Raw genomic sequence first — 23150 nt, 5'->3', positions numbered from 1 at the left:
AAGGCACCAGGATGGAGTGTGGAAGAGAGATAAGCTGTGGAAAAAATGACCATGAAAAATATTTCACTGAGCAGAGGACGTTGAAAAACTCTTCAGCAACAGGGGTCAACAGTCACATGTACACGACTAGATGGGCTGACGACAGAAAGGGTAAAAGAGGAGGATGTGCAGGAAAGCAGACAAATTTCTCTACATTCCGCAAAGCGAAGAGACGGAAGAAACAGTAAAAATAGAGAAATGCTTCAGGCTGCTTGACTTTAACCAAGGGGAACATAGAAAAAAAAAAAACACGTAATGAAGGACTTATGTTTATGCATGAGGGGAAACTTTCCCCTCTTGAATAGTTAACAAAGAGCAAATGTGGAATTTGCTGGAATTCATGTCTGCAGGAGGAACCGTATGAGGGCAGGTACTGGATGATGGCTTGAGCATTTGACACACTTCAGGAGCTTAAAGAGCAGGATGTCCTTGGTAGGAAGTCAAGGTGAAGACTGTAGGAATGATCTAATGCAACATACACCATAAAACTGCCCAATTCTTGGAGATTATATATATATATATATATATATATATATATATATATATATATATATATATATATTATATATATATATATATATATATATATATATATACACACACACACACAGTGGGTACGGAAAGTATTCAGACCCCCTTAAATTTTTCACTCTTTGTTATATTGCAGCCATTTGCTAAAATCATTTAAGTTTTTTTCCTCATTAATGTACACACAGCACCCCATATTGACAGAAAAACACAGAATTGTTGACATTTTTGCAGATTTATTAAAAAAGAAAAACTGAAATATCACATGGTCCTAAGTATTCAGACCCTTTGCTCAGTATTTAGTAGAAGCACCCTTTTGATCTAATACAGCCATGAGTCTTTTTGGGAAAGATGCAACAAGTTTTTCACACCTGGATTTGAGGATCCTCTGCCATTCCTCCTTGCAGATCCTCTCCAGTTCTGTCAGGTTGGATGGTAAACGTTGGTGGACAGCCATTTTTAGGTCTCTCCAGAGATGCTCAATTGGGTTTAAGTCAGGGCTCTGGCTGGGCCATTCAAGAACAGTCACAGAGTTGTTGTGAAGCCACTCCTTCGTTATTTTAGCTGTGTGCTTAGGGTCATTGTCTTGTTGGAAGGTAAACCTTCGGCCCAGTCTGAGGTCCTGAGCACTCTGGAGAAGGTTTTCATCCAGGATATCCCTGTACTTGGCTGCATTCATCTTTCCCTCGATTGCAACCAGTCCTGTCCCTGCAGCTGAAAAACACCCCCACAGCATGATGCTGCCACCACCATGCTTCACTGTTGGGACTGTATTGGACAGGTGATGAGCAGTGCCTGGTTTTCTCCGCACATACCGCTTAGAATTAAGGCCAAAAAGTTCTATCTTGGTCTCAGCAGACCAGAGAATCTTATTTCTCACCATCTTAGCAAACTCCATGTGGGCTTTCATGTGTCTTGCACTGAGGAGAGGCTTCCGTCGGGCCACTCTGCCATAAAGCCCCGACTGGTGGAGGGCTGCAGTGATGGTTGACTTTCTACAACTTTCTCCCATCTCCCGACTGCATCTCTGGAGCTCAGCCACAGTGATCTTTGGGTTCTTCTTTACCTCTCTCACCAAGGCTCTTCTCCCCCGATAGCTCAGTTTGGCCGGACGGCCAGCTCTAGGAAGGGTTCTGGTCATCCCAAACGTCTTCCATTTAAGGATTATGGAGGCCACTGTGCTCTTAGGAACCTTAAGTGCAGCAGAAATTTTTTTGTAACCTTGGCCAGATCTGTGCCTTGCCACAATTCTGTCTCTGAGGTCTTCAGGCAGTTCCTTTGACCTCATGATTCTCATTTGCTCTGACATGCACTGTGAGCTGTAAGGTCTTATATAGACAGGTGTGTGGCTTTCCTAATCAAGTCCAATCAGTATAATCAAACACAGCTGGACTCAAATGAAGGTGAAGAACCATCTCAAGGATGATCAGAAGAAATGGACAGCACCTGAGTTAAATATATGAGTGTCACAGCAAAGGGTCTGAATACTTCGGACCATGTGATAATTCAGTTTTTCTTTTTTAATAATTCTGCAAAAATGTCAACAATTCTGTGTTTTTCTGTCAATATGGGGTGCTGTGTGTACATTAATGAGGAAAAAAAATGAACTTAAATGATTTTAGCAAATGGCTGCAATATAACAAAGAGTGAAAAATTTAAGGGGGTCTGAATACTTTCCGTACCCACTGTATAGCAATCAAGGATTAAACCATTGTAACAATCTTTCAAAGCGGAAAAGGGAACAAAGGGAACAGCTGCATCAAGAACCAAGAAGCAAATAATGATACTTTTACTGCTGGTTTAATTTCAAACATGCTGAGTCACATCATCATACAGTTAAATCAACAAATGCTTCATGACTTTCTAAGCAGCACTAAATGTTGAATTTTCGATTTTATGTGACACTTAGAGATTACACATTATGACTGTTCACACTGTGTGGATGTTACGCTCGTGCAGTCAAATGTGTGCAAAGACAAGCAGAAGCCGATGGTGTGAAAGCAAAGTCATCCACAGAGACCCTCAGTCTTGCTCCAGCCAAATCTGGGTCAAGGTTGTCTGTAAAATTAGGCCTCTTCTGTCTTTTCTCGCCTTCAATTTTCTGCCTGGAACACTGGGGACTCACAGCAGACAGACGGCATAATAATAAAGCCCACATAAGTCACATAAATTCAAATTTCTGTTGGCTTGAGGCTGGTTGCTACTGCAAGTGGGTCAATACTAACACTGGCGGGTGGATAAAGTTATCTGACATCTGTCCAAACATACTGTGTTTTAATTTAGATTTGAGCTGTTTATCACCTCTTCCTAATAAGTGGGTTTCATAACTACTCTGTATCATTTCATGCTCTTAGATGAGATCTCTAGATTTGCTTAATTAAACAGATTCAGATGAGAATATGAATTCATAGCACAGAAACTGACTATCGCTGTGATTCATGCTCACATTAGACACTGAATATGATTATGATCTCCTCTCCAGAGCTTTTAACACGCAAGAACACAAGGCTAAATCAAGGATTATAGCACCGCCAAGGACCCCTCAGAACAAACAACAGCTCGTCACCGAGTGTTTAAAAGCCCCAGCTACCCAATGTTTCACCTCTTTATGACTGAGGTTTCCAATTATCTTGAATTGGGTATCATTAGTGACTATGCTAGCATTTCCATACTGGACACTGAAAATACATAAACGACAACTACACAAACTGTGTTTTAATTGAAACAAAAACCCCGAAGCTTATGTAGAGGAGTTTGGGGTCCAGAATTTTTTTTAGCAAATTTGGGGAAACACCAGATATGCATAAAAACCAGGGTTGGGCCGATAGATGATGCCATTGTCCATTGCGATGCTGACAGACATCACAATGTTGAGCCGGCATCGTGATTCCACGTGATTCAAACTAAACCACTGATATTCAAATGGCGGACCGCGGTCCGCATCCGGACCCCGGCATGTTTCCATCCAGACCTAGACAGAACGGTAGCACCATTTTACTGTTTCTAGTTGAAGTGAGCAGCGCGTCAAAACAGGTGCGGATCACACCACAAGCGTTCAGGATCGTTTGTGGTAATGATATTTCAGTGCTATATTGTCTAGTAGTTTTATCTAAAGCCAAATGTGCTGCGTCCAAGCCCTTCTAGCTCTGTGTGCGTTCTCTCTTTCTCCAGACGCGCACCACTTCAACGGTGCGTGTCCACTGGCGCTGAGCAGAGTGGGCGTTTTTAATTCTTTCCAATAAATTAAATCCCTCCACCCCGATGTCATCGTCCATTGCAATGTTTCACTGTAGACGTCTGCCAATTTGGTAGACATCGCCTAACCCTAACACAAACTTGTGATAATTAAACTGAAACATTTATATATTGTATTATATATAAAAAATAATTATAAATACACACACACATGGGTCATTGACATGACGTGCATATTTTTGTGTCCCAGTGCATTATTTCCTTTTAAAATAATTGAAAATTGATAAATTCATGACATGATCACTTTATTTTATAAAACCTAGAGAGAGACAGAGAGAGAGAGAGAGAAATGTATTTAATATTCTTTATTATATGTAAGTGAATATGTAATAATAAATTAGAGTGAGAGAGAGTAAGCAAAATATCTAGGGCGACCATATGTCCCGTTTTTCCCAGGACAGTCCCGTATTTCAGTAGCCTGAAGAAAAAAAAAAATCATGTTTTGTCCCGTATTTCATCTTTTCTAAAATTTCGTTACGACTGATCAGTCAAATTCGCCGTAAAACAAAATTACCATCCAATCAAAATTTGTTATCGATTAACTTGCAGTTAGTGAAGGCGGGATAGGCGGAATCACGCTGAATCACACACCAGAAGCGCTCTCTCTCTCTTTCCTTGCGCGTGATCCCAGTCTCTCAGACAGCGCGCGATCAGTTCTCCTTGCGCCTGAATTGTCAAATCCACACATAGTTGCCAAAATGTCCATCGTGTGGAGTATCTCATGTAAATACAGTCGGTTATGGCTTAAGTGGACGTAAACAGGTAGGTGAAAACCGGATGTGTGTCAGTAGCCTATATTACATCCATGAATTCGGTCTTAAAGGGACAGTAGCCTGATTAAATATTTGTCATTAATGTTAATCAAGCAACAAAATATGTTAAATAAATGTATACATGGTAAATAAACCTACTGTATCTGAAAAACAAGTTTATTCAATTTGTATCTCTATTGTATTTGTTGTATTGTTTGTAATTTCCCATCCTGTATTCCACCATGAGAAATATGGTCACCCTAAAAATCTCTCTCATATCTACTTAGTATTTTTATTATATGTATAATGCAATTTACAAATCATTAAATTAATAAATTAAGGGAATAAATCAAAAAGGAGAAGCATGTGAACCTATCAGATCGCACATAAGTTTGAGTTCAATACTACTTTCGAATCGAGTTCCCCATGACCCCTCTCTCTCCCCGATTATTTCCTGTCTCTCCACTGTCTTGTCATATCCAACCATTAAAAGCCCATAAAAAACAGAAAATCCTTTTACAAAATAAAACCTTGCCTTTCTTTGAAATGCCTTTAACTGTGAACATTTTATGAAGATGCATTAGGATACTTCTGCACATTAGATGAATGCACTTACATTAGCACATACAGCCTGAAAAGGGTCTGCGACACGAATTGCAGACGTACCGCGGCACCACAGGTGCCTCGAGCCAAAGCAAACAATAGCGTGGAAGCGAACAGCATTAGCAATGTGGACTAACGATGTAGGTGACCCACATGGAGGGAGGAAAGCGCCTTCGCTAGAGGTGATAGGAGCACTTGTGCTAAGTGCAGATATGGTGGAAAGCTATATTTACTGACAGGAACCGAAAACCATTTGTCCTGTAGCTGCGTTATTAGCTACTCCTTGTTATAAAATGGTAAATGCTCGGCCGCTCCATTTAGAGCATTTGTCAGAGCACTTCACTCTAGTTCTACAGCAGTTTAAACAAGGAAACACACCCTGGATACTTAAGCTAATAGGAAAAGCTTTGATAAACACTGAAGTATGTTTCTGTTCTCTGCCATGTGCCGCCCACTCATTTTGCATTGTCCTCACCAGCGGTGCCTGACTGCAAAAAGACAAGTGTTAGGTAGTATGTCAGTTGAGGGATAACTCGTCTAATCAAATTCTCTGACAGGTTGTCTTTCTCAGGATCTCTGCAGTGACTTCCTGCTTGCCTATACGATTGAAGAGCTCGGGTAGCCAGACATCCATCACAGACCAGGACATCTGGGAGCTCCGACCCTGTTATTGGTGTATGAAAAAGGGGTTGGCGGTGTGACCAAATCATTTATATTATGTAATTTTATACCTTACGGTCATGTTCTATTATCGAAATGTTTTTGGCATGGAAAGTGATGGATGCGAACCAAACGAGAAGATTTATAATAAACAATAATTCTGGCATCAGTACAAATGCTTAATGTTATATACTTCAAATACAACTCAAACTGAATTCTTATTTGATGAGCTACATCTGAAGCTGCTAAAACATATAGCTAATATACACACAACTGTGACGCACATCTCTTGAATATATGACGCACATGTATTAATGTGGGAACTGCAAACGACTAAACTCCTCGTCTTAACTTTGCAAACTGATCTACTGTGGTACAGTGTAAACAATACATAATACATTACTCAAAAGCAAAAATCATTACTCAGACATTGACCGCCACGTGGTCAAATCACCCAGCCCTAGTATGAAATAAAACTAGAGCTCATCTACACATAGTACAAACACATACGCATGTCTGCCTTTAAATGTACTTATGATCAAAACCTCACATATACTACCAAAACCTGTCTTTTGAAAATGCATGAATAACATATGCATATATTAATACATCACCATGTCTGACTTAGACTATTGTTATAATCTGCAAAAGCTTGAACTATTTAATGGATATAAGTCTTAAACACATGAATAAATATTAGATTAAAAAAAACTTAAACTTCAATGAAAATTAGACACGTTGGAACTAACTGAAATTAAATAAGTATTAAAAGTTAAAATGACTAAAATGTTTAAAAATAAACACTAATTCAAAATACTGACAAATACTTTGAAGGTACGCAAATAATAGTATCCAAAATATGACGCAGATAACCATGATAATACATGACATCAGTAATATATGACGTAGCTAACCATAAAGTACTTTTTACAAGGAAGAAAGAAAATCTCTACTGACTGGTAATCAGATATTAACCCACCAAGAAAATTAGTCCTAAAACTAAAAAAATTATTTAAACACATTAAAAAGCTGCATATTTCTGCCTTTAAAGCCTCATAGAGTTCCGTTGGAAATGCTTTGAATCAAAATTATTTTCTCTGGCGACTGACTACATATTGCACCAGAACATTAATTTTAAGGATCTTAATTGATGGATCTGTATCTGATTTAACACGCCACATATTATTTGACAATTCTGAGACCAAGCTAGCTGAAATATGGCAAATATTACAAAACAGGTACAACAGCATAAAACGACTGGCAACAAAAAAAGCAGCATTCAGAAGCAGTTCACACAGAACACGTTTTCCATTCCAAATGCGGTACCTTTTCATTGTTTTTCTATGTAAACACATGCTAGATGGACGTGTATGACTGCTACGCTCACGTCTTGCATCTTTTGCAGCGTCTCATGCATGACACAACGTTCTAAAAACACAGCGTTCTTTTTCCCCATTCCACTGCCCGTGTGTCGCGTTTTTCAAAGGAAAAACACGTTCTGTGTGAACGAGCCCTTACAGTTAGTCAGAAAATGGCTCCTGCAGAAAATGGTTTCTGCAACAAAATAATCCCACCAGACTTCTTATTCATTATCATATCTTGGAGAACCGGGTGCACAGGTGACGGAGAGCCACTGCTGGGTTTGAGGATTCAAATACAGCGCTTGTGAGTTAATAAGACATGCAGTGGAGAGATCTGACCTGCTTGGCTGAAGAAAGCCTCAGGAGTTCATGCAGAAATGTGTTTGTTTGTGCGTCACTGACCTCTTTAGGTTGAGGAGAGCCCAAGGGATGCCAGTCGGGGTCTTAAAAGCCGGCAACAGCTTCTCTCCTAGTTCAACAGCTTTTTTCCTGAACACCTGAAATGAAAGAAAGACAGACAGACACATAGAGGTTAGTCTAACCTCATCTGTACACAGCAACAGCAGAGCCGTGTAACCTCTGGCTGCCCCTGCCTCCCCATAAACTCACCATATTTATTTTATCAGTCATATTTGCATGATACACAGAGTCAGCTGACAGAAAGAGAGGCATTGATATTCTGCCGAGGGCAGGATACAGGAGACGGCTGATAACAGCAGATAAGACGAGGGCACGCGGCCCGCTGTAAACCCGCTGCCTGCCTGTCATCTTCTGTCTGCTACCTGGCCCTTCATTCAACTCCTCTGACATTTCAAACCATCAGGGGCTGCTACGAATCCCTCAACCAGCAAATATGCTGTATATCCGTCAGCTGCTGAGATGGTATCGTGCTGAGCCAAAGCGGACTGATCTGGCTTTAATGGTTTTATCCAGAAATGAGTCTTTTCATATTTATGGGCCATATTCAACAATCAGAATTTTATTTAGTTACACTACCGTTCAAAAAATGAATTTTTAAAAAAAAAAAATTTTATTAATAATAATACTTTTTTTTCAGTAGACACACTGAATTAATCAAAAATCACAGTAAACATTAATTTTCCACAAAAATTAAGCAGTAGAACTGTTTTCAAAATTGATAATAATAATAAATGTTTCTTAAACATCAAATCAGCATATTAGAATGATTTCTGAAGGATCATGTGACACTGAAGACGAGTAAAGATGGTGAAAATTTAGCTTTGCCATAACAGGAATAAATAATATTTTAAAATATATTCCAATACAAAAGAGTTATTTTAAATTGCAATAATATTATTTCACAATATTAATGTTTTATTATATTTTTCATCCCGACCCCAAATTTTTCAACGGCTGTGCACATATTAAATAAAATATATTTAAATAAAAATAAACAAATCATTTATTTATTGAAAAAAACTGCTCATTGCTTTTATTTTTACATATTTTTATTTGCTGTCGTGACACTAATATGATTAGCTACGTGTCAAACATACACAACAAACAAACTTTAACAATTGCATATGGTATGAAAAATTACCAATTTATTTATAATCCTTAACTATTTTCTACCGCAATACTATCACAAATAATTCTCACAATTTTAATAAAACCTTTAAAAAAAAAAAGTTAACAAGCTAGACAACATTATATCAGCAATATATTTACAGGGTGTACTGAACTGTGCCGAGCGTGTTTGACCCCCAAAGCCCGGGCGTGGTTCGTTTAGCCATCCCTGGCCCGGTTGGAAGAGGTGGGCTGGAGCGCGGTTTAGTTGGACTCAAGTGCGGTACACATGCAGTGTGAGCACTAATCGTGTTGGAGCATGGAACAACTACTAGTTTTGTGTGCGATACTGTCATCATTACGACAGCAAACGTCTTTATTACTACTTGGATAGTACATTTTTCAATTAATATAATTATTTTTAAGTGTATTTGGGCTTATAATGGGTCTGGTTCTCAACTTTTTGATGAACAGGAATTGTAGTTTGCAAGTAAAGCTGCAAATTCCTCCATTAACATCAGCTGCCTTCCTAACAATCCTCTGATACGTGCAAGTGAAAATCGCTGCATGGCATAAATGATAAATCTATTTTCTTAGCGAAAGTGCTTTTCTTCCTGTTTTCTTCCATACAAAAAGTTGCATCGTATATGACGTAAGCGTGCTTCGGCCCAGAATGTTAAGAACAGGCTATTTTTTGCAACTGCACCTTTAAGATTTTTATATTTAAATGACCAGCTTTCCATGATATGTCTCATTTAAGCAAATATTTATGGTATTTGTTGCAGAGTTTAGCTCTTTTAGTGGGTTACTTGGCGAAAGATGCGTATCTGTGTCAGAGAACCGGATTTACTCGTCCCTCTTGTAATTCATCCTGTGAGTCAGAAAGCCCACAAAGCAAAGCTCCCATGAGCACGACCAGATCGCTGCGTGAGAGCCTTTCACAACACGAGAGAGGGGAGGCGGCACAGACAGAAATGAAACTGCCATCCAATGACTTGTCAAAATGTATTGGGGAATAAAAGCACTGCACTAGTGTGAAGCAGTAAAACAATAATAATCATACGGTTGGGATTAAATCAACTGTAACAGTGAAGCATGTTACAGAGTCAGAATCATATCTAAACTGATCATAAACCCCACTACAGCTCTAAACGAGGACGTCTTTACCTCCAAGTCTGCCATTCGGTATGCATATCAAGGATGAGGTCAACACCTCGAAGCGTGCATCACTCTCTAGCGTTTTCCCCAGCGCCTCAACGGCCTAGATGAAGTCTGTGTGCTCGCCCTTGCTACTTCAAACACAAGGTGAGCTGTTATCCTGTCCATGTGAATTCACTTAGCAGGTTGTCTGGTTGGATGTCGCCAACAGGCCCGCCACCTTCGCCACGTCCAATGCTTTTAGGCAGCTTTTAAAAGAACGTTTGGAAGTGAGCCTTGGACTGTCACGTACAGCACGCATCCTTTCTATTCTAACTGGAAATAGAAACAGCCAGAATCTCCATCAAAACTGCTGCTTTCGAGCTATTAGCGGCTGGCAGCTTTAGTGCTTATATCAAGCTATGTTATGTAGCTTGTGGCATGATTGGATTCTGTGCCGATTTAAATAGTGTCATAGGAACATAGCTCAGAGATTTTTTTTGTAATTAAATACATAAATAAATGCCCATATATTTAGCTAACATATGCAGGTGGGCATTATCATCTCACTTTCAATAATTCAATGCAACTTTGACAACTTTTGATGGGAGAGGCGATCACTCAAAGCGTGTCATCACTTTGATCAATGTCTGTAATAAAATCCCTCTGCCTCAGAGTATACGAAAAACGAACAGAGCGACTCTGCTAGACATTTTCAAATAAACTGATGACAATGTTTAATATATCAAAAACAGTCAACCTATAAAATGAGAACTGATGGCCACAGTGTGCTACAGATATTTATGTTGTCAATTTATCAGTGGAGTAGAGAGTTTGTACTGATTACATCAATTTAACAAATTACAAAATTAAGCATAATTAAGTGTTGCTTGCCTGCACAAAACGTTTTACCATGATGCCTTAGCAATAACATATAATTATTTAATACGAATAAATGTTGCTACTACTACTACTACTACTACTACTACTACTACTACTACTACTACTACTACTACTACTACTACTACTACTAATTAGGGCTGTACGATTTAACCGCACGCGATTTGGCAAAGGCTGCATAGAATAGCATTGAAGGAATAGCATTTGTAGCCATACTTCATTGACAAGCTGCGCATAAAAAAAAAAAAAAAAAAAAAAAAACAACCCACACACACAAAAAAACAATTGCAGCCTTTGTGATTTCATAATCGCACTAAGTGATAATCATGTTTAAGTGATAATCGCGTTTAAGTTCAATGTTATTTTTCGTATTGTGTGATAAATCGTGCAGCCCTACTAATAATAATACAATAATAATAATAGTAACAATATTATTATTATTATTATTATTATTATCATTATTGTAGATTATATAGTGTAAAAAGTAATGCTGGGGAGAAGTAAAACAAGGTTAAGCAGACTCATAACTTCAAGGTTGCTCATAAATGTCTGGTCCTGTGCCACTTCAAGGCATAAGTGCGAGTGCATATGAGCATGTGTGAGACACAAAGCAACTGCTGGTCAGGTGCTAGACGTCCACTAAATAAGATAAATTGCCTTGTCAGTAGATGGTGGCTGGAGAACCTCATGAGCCTTTACCTAGATTACTGTTAGGACTACAGGGACTGTAGCACACAGCTGCATTGAGCCACCTGACCCTTTCAAAGCCCTCCAAAACCGGCATCGCTCACCCAGAGATCAGTCTGATCCAGGTATGGAGACGAGCGGTCAGAAAGGTTCAAGAAAAAGCAATGAAAGCGAAGCCCTAAAGCTCAAGACAGCTTTGACAAAGGCTGACATTTACACCACCGTGAGGACCACAGCTCACGCGAACAGAGCATAGAAAGTGTATTGTGGAGAAATGAAAATACGGCTAAACTAAAAGCAAATGTGCCGCATGCAAATTTGATTTCATTTCAACTTCAAATCAGGTCACACAACTGAAGGTCTTTTGAAAAAAAAAAAAAAAAAGCTAATTAAGTCTATCATTAACTTTAGGATGGCTTTGCACAAACAATGTTGCTTTGAGATGAATGTATTATTCCAGTAACCTTTATTATTACAAAACGAAAGTGAAGTTTCGATATTTCATTAAACAGAGTGAATTTTCCACACAGATAGTTTTGGAAACCAGATTTAGGTCTAAAAGATTAATTGCTGTGAAAGAAAATCTATTAACAGATCAATCCAAGGTAAACCGGGCAGTCAAAACAAGGTCAACATTACTAAATGAAAATCCCAGAAGCCATAGCCCAGTTGAACGCCATTTACTGAATTAAAGGTATTTTTAATACATTTTTAAACACACCATGAATCATTATTAACCATCCATAGTGATGTTTGCTAAGGTGTTTAAGTATCATTCCAAATTGCAAATGCGGGGGGATAGCACGCCCCCTTGTTGGGGGAAAAAAAAAAGCAAAAAAGCATCTCCTCTGTAAAACCATCATCCCCCCTTACCATACCCAATTAGATTACCTGTGTTGTGTATGTAAAACTTATGCAAAAGAAACATTAAAATTCCCTACATATGATAATTAACGAACTATAAATAACAGCAACTGACCAATCAGAACTCAATAATGTAACACGCTGCACATGACGCACAGTCACACAAGCGTTCGTGAGTTTCAGCTGTTCAAAATGGCCAAGAGAACGGTTCAAGTGCATCTTGAGATGTTCTTTAAAAAGAAGAGAACAAAAGGTATGATATTTCTTTAAGTAGCTGTAAAAGTGTTGACCAAAAAATGAAAATTATGTCATTAATTACTCACCCGTGTGTCGTTCATCTTTGGAAAACAAATGAAGATGTTTTTGATGAAATCTGAGAGCTTTCTGTCCCTCCATTGACAGCTACACAACTACCACTTTGACGCTTTAAAAAGTTCATAAAGAGATCGTAAAACTAATCCATATAAATTGAGCAGTTTAGTCCAAATTTTCTAAAGAGACATGGTCGTTCTTTATGATGAACATATTGAAATTAGCCTTTTATTATATCTTTTATTTATACTAATGAGGTTTGTTCTCACGCATCAAGCAAGTTTGGTTGAGCTTTGTTTATGTTTGCTGATCAATGTTTAAATGTGAATAAAAGCTCAAATTCAATCTGTTCATCATATAAGGTGATCAAGTCTCTCGATCGGACTATACCACTCAATTCATATGGATTAGTTTTACGATCTCTTTATGAACTTTTTGAAGCGTCAAAGTGGTAGTTGCATAGCTGTCTATGGAGGGACAGAAAGCTCTCAGACCTCATCAAATAGATCTTCATTTGTGTTTCGAAGATGAACGAAAGACTTGTGGGTTTGGAAGACATGAGGGTGAGTGATGACAGAATTTTCATTTTTTGGGTGAACTATACCTTTAACTATCTCTTTTCCCTGACATAACATTAGAAAGAATAACGAATATAGCTAGTGTGTTGATTCAGTAGGGGATTGTTGTCAAAGTTGCACTGAATTATTAAAAGCGAATGCAATCACCAAGGTGATAATGAACACCTGCAAATGTTAGCTAAATGTATGTGCGTTTCTTTATTTAATTAAAAAAAAAAAAAAAAAAAAAAAGTGCATTCCATTCAGAAATTATGCTATCACCCTAAGCTTTTCACCTTTACCAACCACTGTTAGAGCTTTGGAGCCCTGGAAAAGTGTGGGGCTCAAAAATAATTGTCATTTGGAACTCATTTATTAAGTTATTTATTTTATTTTTTTTAATCTGTTGATAATGATTAGACTAAACACTTCAGTGCCCTCCGAAGGCATCATTTTAGGTTGTTTGGCACTCAGGGATTGTGTGTGTGTGAGAGAGAAAGAGAGACAGAGATAGTCTGGTGCTCAGTCACACAATACTAGTTATATATATTATTTCATGAATAATGCCCATGTAGATTTTACTTAAAATGTTTTAAAAACTAAAACAAACAATTGTATAATCATTGTGTAAGGTTAGCTACAGGAGCATGCGCACAAGAGTATACAAACAGATTTTTCATACATTTTAAATCATAAAACTAAGGAGAAAATGTATGAAATGAGTGAATAAAAACAAGCTTCTCGTTCTCTGCACACTTGTGCTACATGGCATGAAATATTGATTTTCAGCAAGGTCTGAAATGAAGAACTACACTTGATATCTTTCAGGTCTAGCAGCATGTAGAGAGACAGAACAGTCACACATTAATAATTAAACGCTCTTAATTAATTGAAACAAGCCTAAGAAGCTTAAAAAGCAGAAGCAAACTAGTTTTTTGACACTGTACCACCATGCTAAATGGCTGTCACCTCTGACATAGCAGAAAGCATCATTTGACATCACTTAGGTTCTGGTACAGTAGATCATGTCATAAAGCGAGCAGGAGACACTTCTGAAAGTAGCACCTGAAAGCAATTACTCTGAACACTTCAACATATTTATCTTAAGTCAGCAGAGCGAGGCAGCTCCAGCCCATGAGGCTCAGCCTTTAGTTCCAACAGTGTATATGCAAGAGCAAGACAGATGAGGGGAAAATATGACCAGAGAAAAAGGGTGTTTAGAGCCAAAGTGAAGGACACTATTAAACCCACAGGAACTTGCGCCACCGTCATCTCATTAGTGACCATCAGCTCATGACAGTTTGAACCCGGTACAAGTAAAAGATGCTGTGTCATTTAAGCAATAAATCATTGCTTCTACTTATGCTCTTAATAGCTCAGTCATACAACTGATGAGAAACAGATGAAGTTGAGCAGGGGGGGGGAATGGGCCAAGCCAAAAATGGCAAAATATTTAGTGGTCTTTTAATGGTCTTCACCATTTTAAATCACAAATCACTGGTGAGGAAATTAGCAAGAATTGCACAAATACTGTAGATAAATTAACTTAGCACAGAATATCCTTCCCCAACTTGCAGGGAGCTTTTTACAGGAAGAAAAACAGTCAGTGTTGTTCTACTGAATGCTAATGGCTTCAAACAGTTCATGAGTAGTTGAAAAACGTCTCCCAGTTCATTTGAGTTTAATGTGAGACCAAATAGGGTTTAAATCTGGACTAGTACCAGACCAAAACATGAGGCTGATGGATTGTTCGCAAGCCACTCCTTGGTTGTCTTTGTGAATTGGGCAGGAGCATTGTCTTGTTGAAAAATAACATCTGACCATTCCTCTTTAGATAACAACTTCTCATTTGTGGAAGCAAGTCATTCTGCTGTACTCCAAAGCATTAAATGACTTTTCACAGTGAAGTATCTCACCAATACCAGCAGCTAAAAAGGCTCCCCACACAATGACACCTCTTCTTCCATGTGTCATGGTGCATTTATTATTATATTTCTCACCAGATTTTTGAAGACACTCTGAAACATTACCATGCAACTCATATTTCATTGTCATTCATCACACCACACACAACTTCCAATATTCTGCCAAAAACTTCATTCTGTCTTTGATGTTTTTCTGAGACAGCAATGGCTTTTTAAGTAGTGCATTTGCTTAAATGTCGCTAACTTCCTGACCAACAATTTGTGGTTAAGACAATTAAAAGCTTAGTTTTAAAGGGGTCATATCATGCAAATCTGACTTTTCTTATGTTTAAGTGCTATAATCGGGTCTCTGGTGCATCTACTAGCACAGAAAATGTGAAAAAGGACAACCCAGTAACTTTGTTTTGGTAAGCCTTTCTCTGCAAGCATGAGACAAATCGAGCCGTTCTGATTTCACTCCCCTTGTGACGTAGGAAGGGGAACTTATTATAATATTACCGCGCCCTGAATCTGTATGTTTCCACCCACAGCACGCCATTGTTTTCGCAAGCGACGAGTAACACTGGTCCTGGAGTGCAGCAGCAGCAGCTGTCCCGCAGTTTAGCTACAACCCTAATCAAACACACTTGAATGTCTTCAGGATTACTAAAGCTACGTGAAGGAAGGTGAATTGTGTCAGAGCAAAACTCTGCAGGACAGCAGCACTCAAGAACGCCTGTCCCTGAGCTCAGCAATGTAAACATTATCACTGATCTGTTAACTGCTATAATAGCAAACATATGGGTCTCCATAAACTCCCTGGCATCTGAGCCACTAAGGACGCAGTGGTGTAATTTTATTTATGAAGGGAATGTGGCTAGATAAATTCATATACCAGTATGTATAAGTCATTAACACTAGAATGCTTCACACGATCGTCAGTAAAACACAGGATTTGCACAGAAATTGATTCTCAAAGAGGGATCGATACCAACTGATCCAATTTTATATATATTTATTTTGTGATTTTTGCAAATTGTCTTCCTGAATGTGTTTAGTTAGCACGTTGCTAATGTACTGTTAAATGTGACTAAAGTTACCATTGTTTCTTACTGTATTCACAGAGACCAGAGCCATTTCGTTATTTTCATTTTTAAGCCAAAAACGCATGTAGTCTGTATAATTCATAAACCATCTTCATTCTTATCGAGTGTCTCCAACAGTGTGTAGCTTTAGCCACGTTAGCCGTGCAGCACGCTATCAAAATAATTCAGAATCGAATTTTAACAAACATCCACAAAATACATGCCATACCTATGTTATATGATGCATCAAGAACAGTTTAATGATCCATTTTGCGAGTTATATTTGCTGTGTTAGCTTCTATATTATGTATGCCTCAGTGTATTGGAATGACGAGCGAGCTTGGGGCGGGGAGCACAAGCTCATTTGCATTTAAAGCAACCCACCCACAAAAACGGCTTGATTTTGCTGACACCCACATCGGGCAAATTTGACAAGCTATAATAAATGATCTGTGGGGTATTTTGAGCTGAAACTTCACAGACACATTCTGGGGACACCACAGACTTATATTACATCTTGTCAAAATGGGCATAATAGGTCACCTTTAAGACATTTTGGGCTTGGCCCATTTTTTTTTGCCCAGGAGTGTATACAGTCCAAAAAGCACTTAGCAGAAGCCACCAAAATTTGTTTTGCAAAGAAAATAAAATGGGCAGACAGATGTAATAGCCTGTGCTGTTACAAATATAATAGAAAAAAAAAAAAACAGCTAATCTCTTTTTTCATATATAAAATAAATGTACTATAATCTGCCATTAGCCACTTTGTTCTCCAAATGTTGCCAATGGCTTTTTTCGGTCAACTACTAGTCAATTCTAGTGTATTTCTAACTGTTCTGACAGGGGCAGTTACAATAAAATCTTGCAGGGAACTGTGTTTAATCAAACAATGTAGTCTGGGAGCTTCGTTTATGAGCATGTCTTTAGGGAAAACATCATAAAAGTGATGTATTCAAGATATGTACAGAGAGAAGAAGACTGCACTAAATGAATAATGAAACCTGTGATATTTCCCCAAGGTTGGATTCAGAAACCTGAGCGCGAGAGTGATCTCTCATATGAACGCAGTCAGTAAATTACACTCAGAGCTCCAGCCAAAGGCTGCTTTGCGCCGGCTTCCCTTTGGCCGCAATACAAGACGTGCTGTAATATCGGAGCAGCCTGCTCACATCTGGTTTGTGTAGTAGTACAATCCAGACGCATAACACCCAGATCTCTAACTGATGTCTCTCAAACATCTATGAATGAGTCTAAAGCTTGTTTCACACTGTGCACAAAAACAGCATGTATTTATCTTAGCACCAATATGAACTGATGCCGTGAAAAGAAATGTCTGCAAATTAGAGATGCAGCACCATTCAAAAGTTTGAGGTCAATACTTTTTTTTTCTTTCTTTTTTTTATTCAATTAATACTACATCAGCAACGACTCATTAAATTGATCAAAAGTGACAGTAAAGACACTTATAATGTTGGTAATTTCTAAATAATACAAATAAAATTTAGGTTAGTAATATGTTTAATGTTTGTGAAAGAAGTCTTTTATTTTTACGCTGTTGCTTTACTTAGTGCTGCTTGTGTGTTTGTGTAAAACAGGCCTAAAACTCACCCTTTCCAACCTTATTCAGTCTGATAAAGAACACAACAGAGATCTGCCGACATAATTGTGCTTCTGCTGGCTGGTGCGTTTCTTTGTAATAAATTAATTATACATTAATACTACCAGAGTTTGTCTGCCAGATGTGTACAGCAGTGTGACAGACAGCTGAGGAATAATTGATTCCTCTAAGGCTGAGCAGGCATCTTTTTAATAGGACAGATATATGGTAACATGGGGCCATTGTGCTTATAATACAACGGGGATGAATGGGCGGCAAGGCGGAATGGAAGCAGAATTTATCAGCAGCAGATCCTGTTGCAGCTCTTTTCAATAGGACACTAAAGTCTCTGTGTTCACACATTGAGTCTGCCTTGACATTGTGACACGTCATATCAAAGACGTGGAGGGGAAAATTTCTACTTGCAACAAAAAATACAAGCTTAACAATACCAGTAAGCTAAAATGTGCTAGAAAACTCATCCCTGTGATGGTCGGCACCAATATTTAGTTGTCAAGGGCATGTCTGGAAATGATAAACAGTGTAGTCATACCGTAGCCATTCAGATGAAAATGAGGGGCTGGTTGAAAAGACGAGATGGATGGCATGAGATGACAGGGACGAAAGATAGATGGAGAACAGGCTTTCAGCATTGAGATGAAATGGGCCACAGGGACACACCTGTGCTCACTGATAAAGCAGAACTAGTGAGAACGTGGAGCCATACTGACCCTGAACGTCATCCTTCACCATATCAAAGGAAGAACAGGAAGCACTGGTGTGATTTCACAGACTACTGCCAAACTAAAGAGTAGGGCTGTCAAGTTCCAGTACTTTGGCACAAAGTCCATACTAAAATAATATTGGCAGTACATGTTTCAGTCTAGAGGCTGTCTGACCGCAAAATGGCCATTGCCAAACACTTGCATATGTATTTGCATGGTTGAAATCAATCTTGGTCAAATTATGATGATTTCACAACCTCGTCCTATAAACACAGTCAGTTATGTCTAAAGGGAATATAAATAGGCAAGACCAAAAATTTTAAGTTAGAATCTAGATATTGCATTTTAAATCCAGCCAAATAGATGTTCTTTTATTTTTGTCATTTTTCTCCATTATTGACAGTTCTCATGAATAATTAAAAACATGATAATTACTTGTAAAAGTTACGTTTACTTCATTGTGCAATACTTTGAGGATACATGATATTTTTATATTTAATTTGATAATATTTATGTTTATATTTTATATTTTTTATACTTTGTGTACAATAACATATTTGTTAAGCTGCTTTTGATATCGCCATATGAAATTCTGGTATCGTGACAACACTTCTAAAGGGTCATAGTGGTTCAAAAGTTTGGGGTCAGTAAGTTTTTATTTTTTATTAATACTTTTATTCAGCAAGGACGCAATGAACTGATCAAGCGTGACCCTTAAAGCATAATGTTGCAAAAGATTTATATTTTAAAGATATATATATATTTATCAAATAATCCTGAAAAAGAAAAATATCATGATTTCCACAAAAATATTAAGCTGCACAACTGATTTCAACATTGATAATAATAAGAAATGTTTCAAATCATGTGATCATGTGACACTAATAATAAATTTAATTTTAAAATAAAGTATATTAAATTAGAAAACAGTTTTTTAATTTAAAGTAAGATTTGATTGATTGATTGATGCAGCCGTTGAGATAATAAGAGACTTCTTTAAAAAAAACAATTATAAAAAAAATCATAAAGACCCCAAATTTTATGAACGGTAAAATATACTAGCTTCAAGTATTACCTTTAAGAGATAAAGCAATCACAACAGAATGAAAGATACCATCAAGTACTTCATTTGCTGACCTTTACCCAAAGGCTGCCACAAAAGGCACAGTTGGATCATTCTCACCAGACGATAAAGTGGTCTGAAACCACTAAGATCAGATAAAAGGAGCCACTCAGGGACAGGAAGAAAGGAAGGACTGCTTTACACACACCTGTCAAAACACTCTGTGAAAAGGCATGGCAGTGATCACATTTTTCTTTTCCTCTCTCTATTTCTTCTGTCTGGACAAGATAAATGTTTGAAAGAAGATCAAATTCAAAGCGATAACGCGGGAGTTTTTGAGTCTTTGTGACTGATTCATAAAAAGAGTTTGCTCAAAACAATCATTTGTTTGTGAATAATCCAACAATTTAAAAATAAAATAAATTAGGAAAATCTACACACTATTTAAAATTTATTTTAAAAAAAACCAACACCAAAAAAATTCAATGTTTCTGTTCGACATAATTCATTTGTGTGTACTCTTTCCATCTTTTCTGTTCAGCTATTGAACAACACAATAGAAAGACAAGTGGCCTTTCTTTTTATTTCACACTACATGGTCCATTTGGCTCAATATAAATCAGACTGTAAGCTCACAAAATAAGATTTGTTTTGCTGTGATTCAGAAGAGTCTGCACATCTTTGCATTTCAGTATTCAAAACAGACTGATGAAAATGGAACAACTCTAGACTATCAATATTGTGGACCTGCACAGAGAAACAAACAAACTCTCAAATTGCAATGCTCCCTGATTTCTTGTCATATAATAGACTACGTTGCATTCAAAATGAAGTCGGAAGCCATGCTAAATCTGATGATGCAAGTTGGTGACCTTTCTGGAGAGGCAGACAACGAACAGAAAAGACTGCCATTGCGTTTGGCTCTAAATGAGAGCGGCAAAATAAAACCTGCTGTCAAGCAGAAACTCTCACTAGTGTGTTTCAGCGGAGACTTTAACCTTTAAAGAACCCACAACAGCCAAAGGAAATGAGGGAACTGGAGCAGAGTGATTCTATCAAACATCAGCCGATGAAATATCACGCCAGCTTATGTTGTGTCAGTGCGCCCAAGTGGATACACTTCAAGACAAGTTCAGTCACTTCTTGAAAGAATTCTTGAAAAAATTCAACAACGATGATACACTACACTTTTACTGTAAGATGTAAACAAGCACATTATTTTTTAAGGTATCTGACAATTTAGTTCAAGCCGAGTGCAGAGTTTACTGCACTGACACAGGCCTTTGAGTCACTCCTAAAAGCATAAATGCATCAGCCAGACAAACAATAATAACAGCATGAAGGGGTTTTCCCAAGGATGGTTGGGGTTCGTCCCAAAGAGCAGGACTTCTGAATACTGGTATGAAGCTTTCTACCTAACTGACATAGCAAAACTAAGTTTGTTTTATTATTTTGTTTTAAAGGCACAATATGTAAGATTTTTGGATTAAAATAAACCACTAGAACAATGTTATATATTTTGTTGACTTGTGTACTTACATTATCCCAAATGTCTCCAAGAATGTTTAAATCCAGAGAAATAAGCAATTTTAACCAGGACACGGACCGTGTCCATGCGTCGCCTATCAATGACATCATACCCATTGATTTCCGGTATCACAAAAAGTATTCTCGTCGCTTCATAAAATTAAGGTCGAACCACTGTAGTCACATGGACTATTTTAATGATCTTTACTACCATTCTGGGCCTTTAAAATGGTAATTCAGTTACTGTCTATGGGGATCAGAAAGCTCTCACGTTTCACCAAAAATATCTTTATTTGTGTTCTTAAGATGAACAAAGGTCTTATGGGTTTGGAACGGAATGAAGGAAAGTAATTAATGACAGAATTTTCATTTTTGAGTGAACTAACCCTTTAAAGTGACAGATTACAGAAGGGATGAAAAATCAACGTCTGAAGTCTGTAGCCTGTGAAGGTGTTAAGACGTCCTAGTGGTAACTGAGCTACAGGACCTGCCAACAAACCTATGAAGATCCGGTTCTTAAACCTGATCAAGCTGTGATAATCCTTCCAAAACTTCCACCGATGTGTGACCCCTTTCGCATAAACCAATTTTCGCCCTGTCAGGGTATCCCGTGGTGCGAAAAGTCGAGTGAGACGCAAACACGGTGAGCTGAATTCCTGGCAAATGGAAGGAATACAAAGTATTGCGCAAGATTTCTCAGACAAACTGAGGTTTGGCTCCAAGTGCTTGTAACAAACAGATTGCAACAGTAATCATGCTTAACCTAAATACAGCATGGTGCATCTGAAAATACCACGGCCTATTAATGCTGGAGATTATTCTAGTGGCTTCTAAACGGCCTGGGCTCAGTAATCCAATTATGTTAGTTCAGGACTAAATGGCCAGAGCTAAAGCAGCATAAAACGCCTGAATGGAGACAGGAAGTAGAGCTGGATGTGTCTAGGCTGTGTTTTAGGGCTGTATTTTTGACGTAAATTAGAGGTTTTGTTATTGAGAGATGGAAAGTTGACACTGAGAGGCACGACAGTAATGGTCGGACAGAGATGGCTGTTAAGACTTGCCTTGTTGAACATGTCTGGGAAGGAACAGAGGTGCTGTGATGAAACTCGGGAATAAATCTCAATCTTTCTCGCCAAAACAAACACCATGACAGCAATGCCAAGCCTGAGGGGGCAAATCTAAGCAGTGAATCATGAAGAAAATGTGGTAAGAGGGAGATAAAAACAATAAAACAGGAGGGCCGGATTCGGCATGTTCGAATTAGAGCTTTGGCCAACTGCGAAGGGTTCACTTCTCCGCTTCAATGAGCGCCGGCTCATGTCCAATCAGACACCTGCAGAGCGAGGAGAGTCAGGCCAAACAGTCTGAATGCAAACCTCTTCACCTTGCAACCTCTCCAGACGCCACCTGCAGAGCCGCGCATTTGCGAACGATCTCGGGCGGCAACAGGTTGGAAGAGTGATGAAATATTAAAAAGCAATCAGAATTTATGTGGTGTTCAAAACATCCTGAAAAACGAACCTCAAAAACATCAACTGATGGAAAAGAATTCAATAAAACCGGCAAGTGGCCACTTATTTCTGATTGCGTTTGTGCTGCCGGTGGTATAGTGTGAAATTGCAGCTTAGCAAAGCTCGTTTGAGCTCCGTCCAGCTCAACTGTGAGGGCTGAAATGAGTCTGATTCCTCCAACAGTCTGTCTCAGCAGTTGAGCCTGACCTTAAACTCCAACGCTGCCACCGGTAGAGCTGAAAACACGATAATACGTCACACTTAGCACTGGAGAAAATTGTGTAGTAAAATTTGAAATATAACACCAAATGGCTATAACTTAATTTACTCAATAGGAATGAGACATTTACTACTCTAAGCCGGGTCATTTCTCGTACGAAAAACTGAAGGGGCCAGATGTGAGAGCAGATTTGCCAATGCAAATTTTGCCCTTATCAACGTGAAGACTCAGAGGTCAAGCGGCTTGATGGACAAGCCATTTGTGGAAAGGGTAAACGAAGGACTATTATTTTATATAAACCACTTGGAATAATTAGAGCATCCAGATGAAACAGGC

At 38.3% G+C, this 23150-nt stretch overlaps 1 protein-coding gene across 2 annotated transcripts in view; it reads right to left on the bottom strand.

The window, feature by feature from the left end:
• man1a1 (mannosidase, alpha, class 1A, member 1) overlaps positions 1–23150 on the bottom strand; it is a 137079-nt gene that overhangs the window by 36512 nt on the left and 77417 nt on the right. For both annotated transcript variants that reach the window (XM_051874098.1, XM_051874097.1), the window contains exon 5: positions 7601–7695. In XM_051874098.1, coding sequence (XP_051730058.1) covers positions 7601–7695 — 95 coding nt within the window. The remainder of the gene's footprint in view (positions 1–7600; positions 7696–23150) is intronic.

The sequence above is a fragment of the Ctenopharyngodon idella genome, chromosome 20, assembly GCF_019924925.1.
Source record: "Ctenopharyngodon idella isolate HZGC_01 chromosome 20, HZGC01, whole genome shotgun sequence".
Classification (NCBI taxonomy): domain Eukaryota; kingdom Metazoa; phylum Chordata; class Actinopteri; order Cypriniformes; family Xenocyprididae; genus Ctenopharyngodon; species Ctenopharyngodon idella.
Note: the sequence above shows the minus strand (reverse complement) of the source record. Positions and strands in the feature narration are given on the sequence as shown.